This window comes from Corvus brachyrhynchos, unplaced genomic scaffold (assembly GCF_000691975.1).
Source record: "Corvus brachyrhynchos isolate BGI_N302 unplaced genomic scaffold, ASM69197v1 scaffold60, whole genome shotgun sequence".
Classification (NCBI taxonomy): Eukaryota; Metazoa; Chordata; class Aves; order Passeriformes; family Corvidae; genus Corvus; species Corvus brachyrhynchos.
Genome location: NW_008236767.1, coordinates 2,453,185 through 2,461,197, shown reverse-complemented (window position 1 = coordinate 2,461,197; position 8,013 = coordinate 2,453,185). Strand labels below are relative to the sequence as shown.

The 8,013-nt window shown below is 39.3% G+C and overlaps 1 protein-coding gene and 2 non-coding genes across 4 annotated transcripts in view; 1 reads left to right on the top strand and 2 right to left on the bottom strand.

The window, feature by feature from the left end:
- The window catches only part of UBE2V2 (ubiquitin conjugating enzyme E2 V2), a 37,547-nt gene extending 36,377 nt beyond the window's left edge, over window positions 1-1,170 (bottom strand). The window contains exon 1 of one of the 2 annotated variants that reach the window (XM_017727438.1): window positions 1,080-1,170. Coding sequence is in view for 1 of the 2 variants with exons in the window: in XM_017727439.1 (XP_017582928.1) it covers window positions 1,080-1,086 (7 nt within the window). In the remaining variant the exon portion in view is untranslated. The remainder of the gene's footprint in view (window positions 1-1,079) is intronic. The other variant, XM_017727439.1, reaches the window with a different exon arrangement.
- Window positions 1,171-5,815: 4,645 nt separating this feature from the next.
- Window positions 5,816-5,888, top strand: TRNAA-AGC. Its single transcript has one exon. It is a non-coding gene; the product is annotated as a tRNA-Ala (tRNA).
- Window positions 5,889-6,537: 649 nt separating this feature from the next.
- Window positions 6,538-6,610, bottom strand: TRNAA-AGC. Its single transcript has one exon. It is a non-coding gene; the product is annotated as a tRNA-Ala (tRNA).
- Window positions 6,611-8,013: the final 1,403 nt, after the last annotated feature.

The window sequence follows — 8,013 nt, the reverse complement described above, 5'->3', positions numbered from 1 at the left end:
TTAAAAAAAAAAAAAAAAATCACCTTATTTTTGTCTTTCTTGTCTGAGAAAATAAAGCTTTCTTCACAGGAAGTTGTTTAGAGATGGCTACTAACAATGCAAATGTTGTTATAATCATAAATGACTGGTAAACAACTCAAGATTCTGCACTGATCTTGTTTCAAGTTGTCTAACACCATTAACATTTTTTCATAGACTTTTATTTATTTGAGAAGTCCTGAAGTAGCTGTAATTTTACTAACAACATTTAGCAAAAGAAGAACTCAAGAGCTACAAAAAAATAGCTCAGCTGTTGCTGAAAGAAATCAATGAATTTCTGGTTTTTCCTTCTTTTACTTTTTTTCAGGAAAAATATTTGGCAATACACAAAAATAGCAAGATTACAAACACACAGGAGATGTGTTATTGCCAAAACTTCAGAGACTCCAGGGAACTGAGGAAGAAGAGTGTAAGTTGGAGCACCTTAGCCTACAGAGTTTCACCAAGCCTGCTGGCTGGATAAACCAAAGGTGGGTTTTACCATTTACTGATAAAACTGCCTTTTCTTGCTAACAGTTAACCTGATGTTTGGTGTCAAAAGTGCAGAAGCAGAGATTGTTTTGCAAGACAAGAACAGCTTTTACAGTTACAAATAACCCTTATGTTCTATGATCTCCTTAAAAAAAAAAAAGTGACGAAGAACAATATACTGCATATCCAAATTATTCAGAAGTCGTGCTCTCAGGTGTTAGAAACTATCAGGAATGTGTCTGGAAAATGAAAATTCTGTTCTCTTTAAACGCATATTAATACACTTTTTTCAAAATTGTTTTCCAATCTCCACCCTCAAAGCAATGCCTAGGAAAATGCATGAGCATAAACCTAATTATGAATTTACATTATGAAAAAAATATTTAGATCCATTTGAAGGCATACACACTTGGCTGATATTCCTGCTACCTATAGCCATTGCACTTGGGAAAACTAGGATAAATATCTGCCCTTTCCAGCATTACCTTTTCCCCCTGATGATACAGAAGGCAGCTTAGGGGGGAACAGAAGAGCTGACCGACAGGCAGACTTTTCTTTTGAAGACTTACCTGCCATACCAACAGCTGCCTCATGCATTAGGAGGAGACACAGCTACAGCACTTCCCTGTTGACACGATGACAAAACCTCCCAGCACCACCTGTTCACCGCTCCATCTATAAAGGAATAAAAGGAGGGCAGCAGCTGCCCTGGAGGAGAGAGTTGCTATGGGGGTGGGTGGAAGCATATGCCTCTACAGAAGGTTCTAGCACAGGGCAGGGCGTGCTTGGGAAGGGCGGAGCAGAGGTCAGGTCCTGAGAGGCCGGGAAAGTGGGAACATGTGGGGTGGGGGAGTTGTGTCTGCTCTGTTGTCACTTGGAGCAAGTCCGGGCTGAAGACCATTGAAAGACAAAGCAGGCGGAGGAGGTTTGTGCACAGCCTTTTACCATGGGGTTTTCTGGTTGTGGTGGTTTGTCTTAGTGGGTCTCGCAAAATCTAGTTTTGGAGTCATGGGGGTGTGTGTCTGAAAGAGGAGGTGCAGCAGAGCAGGGCTGCTCCTCAGTGGAGGGGGTGGTTTTGTGGGTTCCTGTGGGGTGCTTCCTATTCCTGTGCTGCTCTGCCATGACTCAGGCTCCAGTCCTCCTTCAGTTTTTCTCAACACCTACAACAACACTATTTACCATTTACATTGCATTAGTAAATTTTAATAGCTGTTATTTTCTTTACTTCTGATACTGCTCATCCAGAGTTTGCTTAACATGTAACATTAAGCCCAGGAGAGAAGTGGAAGACTCAAATCAGAGGATAACTTGGGCTGAAGTGGGTGCTATTCTAAACTTTTTTGTGGTCTTAATTCAGCATGGTTGTGATGTTTTGAATACACTGTAAGCAGGTAGCTTCATCAATGAATGCAGCTCCTCTAATGATAAGTCTGGTTTCCCTGTTCTAGTTTAAAATTATTGTATGCCATGGTGGTGTATAAATTTAAAAAAGAAAAGCTCTCAGATTTTCATATGGATCTGAGTTATCAGATGTTAAACATACGCTGAACTTCAGTGAGTTCTGTGTATCTTAACCCTCTAGTCTTTGAATATTGCAGCCAAATATGTTTTTCAGTTTATTCCATATAACCAGTTCCTTGGGGCTTTTTATAAATGGTTGGTTTATTTATTTGGATGAGATTATTGTTCTTAAAACTACTGTGTTATTCTGGACACAATCTCATTTAGTGAGTACATAGTTCTGTTCCTTAGTAAAAACCGCAGGATATAGGGATCTGAATCTTCTTAAGTCTTCTAAGCTGTGAAAAATCTTCATTCTCACCCCTGTTAAGTTTGGCATGAAAAGTGAAAGATGGATAAAAAGCCAAAAGATAAAGAAATTGGCTACTATTCTGTGTAAATCCGTGGCTTGGAAGAGACACTAAATAAAGGTGAGGAAAATCTTGTATGTGCTGTTTAGTGATAGCTGATTAGCCAGGTGGCCTAGGCATAACTAGCACACATTCTCTCCTATGTGGAGTTATAGGGAATGTAGAGAAAATTTAGATTCTTGCAGTAGTGATTTAGAAGACAAAGGTTTGCAGATCCAGTGGGATTCAGGCATAGTCCATCTCACTGTTTTTGTAACAACCTTGTTTGATTTTTACTATTAACTATTAAACAGTTTGTTTTGTATGTAAAATGAGTAATACAGTTTTTCTATATTGTCATCCTGTGTATTTCAAGGAGGGCATTGTACGTGAGCTCTGTGGTGTTGAAACTTTTAAACACTCATTAAATTAGTAGGGATACAACGTCTTCAAAAAAAAATTTGGAATAAGTTCTGATGTGAGTCTAGCCATTTTCCTAGGGAAAAAACCTAAATGCATAATCATGTTAATGTATGACTTCCTATTTCCCCATCTGAAAACAGCATTAAATCATTGCCAATTTGGAATCCGTATGAAAACCTAGATGGAAATTTAAAATCCATGGATCCTTTTAGAAAAAGAGAATGGTAATTTGTGTATTTTCTTGGTATTTCAACTCTCCGACAAAGTTTGAGATTTTACCGGTTGAAATAATGAGGGTGATTTTTGTATTGGTCCTCAGGGAGATGACAGAGTAGCATAAAATGATCTTGCTCAGAGCTGTGCTCTGAGATCACTGCCTTCTTATTAGTGCACAGAGAGCACAGTGTTAACCTAAGTGCTAATCTCGTAAATATACTCAAAGAACATTATGGTGTTGTACTTCTTGCAAAAGCAGTATATTTAATATGAATTATTTTGGCCTTTGCAAGTTTCTGTTGTGGCTGCTAATGGTAACTGAAGTTACTCAGGATGCCTGGCTAAGCTGATCCTTTGACCAATATTACAGAATTTTGTACTGGTACATTAGCTCCCAGATGGACTATACTGATTTCCCTCAAACGTGGTAACAGCAGTAGCAAATATTATTAAAAGTAGCAAATCTTTCTAGGGTTTATTATGTTTTGATTTTGGCTTTTTTCTTTTTGGTTGGTTTTATGTTTTAGGATTTCTTTAGCATGTTTATGTCTTATGCTTTGGGTATGAATCAATGAATGATGGTAAAATGGAGGCAGAATTTTATGAACAAGCAATAACATCGTCATCAACAAATCAAGTTTTATTCTCTTTGTGGCCATTAAGAACAGACACACGGATTCTGGGCGATTTCTTCTGACTCATGACATGTCTCCAGTGTTGCTTTTCATGTGATTTACAGTGCAGTTAGTGAGGTGCTGTCTGTTGGGGTTTGAGGGGGTTTTTTTTGTGGGTTTTTTTCCCTCCACAGGATGGTGTGAATTTTGCTGTCCAATTCCATATTTTGATACTGCTTTTCAGTAAAATTATCTCTGAGGTCCAAAACCCATTTCCTTCAACACTTTAAATACAGATTTTCCTTCAATGCTTTAAATATGGGATAAATACTGGATACAGAACTTGAGACATACTTGTTTCATTTTAATGCTATATCTATCAACTTGAAGGTTAGACTATTTAACAGAATGAACTGAATATACTATAGCTGTCCTTACTAATTTTGTCACTGCTTAATTTATAGTTCAGTCTTTTTGGTTGATTTTAAGTAAATTTTACCCTACCTGCTGTGTTAAAGCCTTAAGACTTTCAGTGCCTAGACACAAAAGTTTGTTTATGTGCAGCTGTAAGCCTGCTTGGGGATTGCCGTAATTAAACCAAGTAGATGTGTTTTACCGTTCAAAATCTGGCATGATGAAACCCTCATCCTACCTGGCTGTGTTCATACAAGCCTGATAACTGACACAACTAGAAGGGTTCTGTTTGCTTGCTTATTTGTTTTATAGCGTAGGTGGTTTTGAGACTTAAATAGTTTTTGTTCAGAAGGAATACTAAGAAAAATGTGAAACATCCCAGAATAGAAGGAGTAGCAAGCTTCCTTACTTTGCCAGACATACTGACCTGTGGGACTTTCAGTCAGCCACTTGCTTAAATGTCAGTGGTATCTGCAGCATAATTCCAGTGGTAAGAACTTAATTACCTCCTGCAAATTAATTTCAGATGCTTCTTTCCACATTGATTAGTTTTAAATAGGAAAGGGAGAAACATTTTTTTGGCAAAGCTAGCTGTTACAATCAGAGTGAGGGAATAGGTGGCAAGACACTGGAATTTTGTTAATGGAAGAATCTGCACAGGACTTTTGGTATACGGCTTTAGGGTTAGACCAAAGACTGAAATTTTATTTTGTTTTCTGAAATCACTAATTCATTGAAGAGGAGAGATTTGAAAGATCTTTTTATGTCAGTGTGATTCCTGTGTCTTAAGGCATCCTGGGGAAATAAAGAGTTGTTTGTGTACTTATTGAATAAATTTCATTTCAGGTACTCCTTTTTCTCCAGAAAGGCAGATTATTTAATATTGTACGTTTAATAAAAGTTCACAACTCTGTCTTGCTTTTTTTGTGAAACCAAACCATTGAACAGAATTTTCACTGCTGTTTCATTATAGTGAAAATTTATATTTTTTTACGTTTTAGTTGTATATTCTTGATTTTTATATGTAATTGTCTGTGTGAGTGTGCTCGTTTATCTGGTGATAGAATCACAACTTAAAAATTCCTGAGAGATGTAAGTAAATAATGTGAACTACTACTTTGTTTCCTAGTGTTCCATTTGCCTGGGTGCTTTTTTTTTTTTTTACCCCTTTTTTGTAACATGAACCCAGGCTCTTGCCACAAGAAAAAAAGAACTGGAAGAACCCTACCTATTCAGTCATAAATATTTTATATATGGAGAAGGATGTATATTTTGTGGAGAAGGGTAAAGTAATTTAGCTGATTGTCTTCCACCTAGGGATTACAAATAGGAAAAATCTGGTTTAGAAAAATACAGTATTTAAATATATCCAGATTTCTCTTAAGCAGTAATAATTGTTTGGTGTGAGCATAAGTCTGCGATTGCCTAGAAGCACAACCCGGATGTTATCCAGATGCAGCTCCGCTTAACAAGGCGCTTGCTGTTGCCTCGAGGAGTCCAGATACCGGATTAGGCAAAATTCCCACTGCGGCTGTCAAAAGCAGTGCGCTTGCAGGAAGTCCTAATTTTTTCTGCGTTTCACTGGAAGGCTGTGCGCTCTTACTGCCTGCCGGGGACTTCGGGAGGGGATTAGAAGGGCTCGGACTGCCCAGCTACCGTGATTCGGGGGAGGAAGTTTTGTTTGTGTCGGGAGACAGCGGGCCACGTTTCAGCGTGCTGTGTGGCTACTCCGCCAGCGAGGAAAGTGACAGCGGGAACCGTGAGTGAGGGGAGGGGGGGACTAGCCAAGGGGAATTAGCTCAAATGGTAGAGCGCTCGCTTAGCATGCGAGAGGTAGCGGGATCGATGCCCGCATTCTCCATCTGCGGGGCCGCTGTTTTGAAGATGCTTTTTCCTGGAGCAGTTTCGTAAGGATTAAAATGAATCAATTTTGAGACACGTTTTCACGATATGGATGATTTAAGTTTTTAACGTTGATCAGAGCTGAGCATTTTTTGTTTTTACAGTGCAAATTATTTTCTTCTCATGGCTAGAGGAAGACACTGAGTGATACTGTGAGAGACCAAATGTCACTTGAAATTCACGTTAGAACAAGCGTGCCCTACCCATCCTACAACGGGTGCAAGGTAGCTGGAGAGACAGTAATTCTGTGGTGAGCTGGTGATTTATATAGACCCTACAAACTTTTACATCTTCGCAGAGACAATTTCAGTAACTTTTCGTATCATTAAAAAGCAGTAATAAATGGTCACATTCGGTGCAGCGGTAAAGGACGGAAGTGACTTTTTTTCTTGTTACAGAGAGCAACAGCGTTAGTTTTGATGGGTTTGTGAAGAAGTTGTTCTTCGGAGAGTGCACAAGTGTAATCTTGATGGTCAACATTTCCCCTCCCCTTTTATTTGCCGGGCGAGATGGTCTGCATGAGCTGCTGTGGATTTTCTACCACAAACCCGGGACAGTTCATGGAAGAAAATCTTTTCCCACCGTGGCGCTACAGCCGATCAAAAGTCTGGAGAATGCGGGCGTCGATCCCGCTACCTCTCGCATGCTAAGCGAGCGCTCTACCATTTGAGCTAATTCCCCTTGCCTGACTTGCCCGGGGCTGCTGTTCTTGTGCTGAATCACCGCGCGGCCGCTCCGGCTGCAGTTGCTGTGATGATTCGTTCTGTCCAACAACACTGAGTCACCTCTGTATTTACGCGGAAAGCCCGATGGCTGAAAAGCCAGGCTACACACCTGGTATATGAGGAGCGTTTTCTGCTGTGTTCCTTGGGTAAAACAACCCGTTTTCCCGAGCAGTGCGTCCTCTAGCGTTTATTCAGGAAGGAGAGAACACTCATTTTTTTACATCTCTTACAGTGCATATACAAAGGCTTGTAAATCTAGAAAGTCTACTCCTAAAAGTCACTGAAGCACAGCTAGATTTTCCCTTCTTTTTTCAAGTCTCTAGTTCCTTTTCCAACTGGATTTTCCAATTAAAAATATGTAAAAGAGAAATACAGTGGTTTAAAAGTTCATGTTTATCATAGTTTGTTTATCATATATTCCTGTGTTATATTCCAGAAATTATTTCTATTTCTACCTTTATTTATTGACCTTGATAATTCTGTTCAAATAGTATTGCATCTTAAATATATGGGGTTACTATGAACACTTCTGAAATAGAAAAATTCACCTGTAGTCATGCTTATTGACTTTGCAGTAAGAAGCGCATTACTAAAGCTCTGTTCACAGGCTGTTAAAGAATGCTTTCTGGATTTCAAGAAAGAAGATGTAGTTTACAGTGAGAGTGGATACACTGATGTGCTCTGTTTTAAATGCAGAGGAGTTAAGACCTGCTGGTAAACTAAAGTGTGTGCAGTAATCCAACAGTACATGTACTGGTGGTTTTCTCTGAAGGATTTAACTTACTGGATGACAGCAACCAGTCAAAACCAGATAAATTTCAAAATTGAGCATCAGCAAGTTACAACTTATCCTATGTAAGGTAGTACTCTGAATCTTTTACAATCTAGATTTAGGTCAAGATGTGGAACTACAACTACAGTATTGCTGCAAACATTCTGTTAAAATTCAAATATTCTCCTGCCTAACTTCAGTCTCTGACAATAAAAAAAAAAAAAAAATTTGTCCTTAACACTTCTTGCATTATATTGTAGATGATTTTATCTACCTCACTAGAGTAGACTTGAGGGGGAAAGCAAATATGCAAAAGCAGTTTCAGTCCTTCACACAGGCACATGTATATCTTAGGCTCACTGACGGCCCACTGCACACCTGTGGCCAGGATCTCTCCCTGTCCTAGGTTAGCAAGCATAGTCCCAGAAGGGCTGTCCTTGCTAAGGGGTCCTTACAGTTTCCTCTGGGAACTGATAGAACCTATCAGCTGGCAAGTTTGAATATGGACAATTCTCTAAGCCACTTAAAGTTGTGACCACCTCTGTGATCCACACTCAAGAATAGGCAAACTCCCCCTCCAAGCTCTC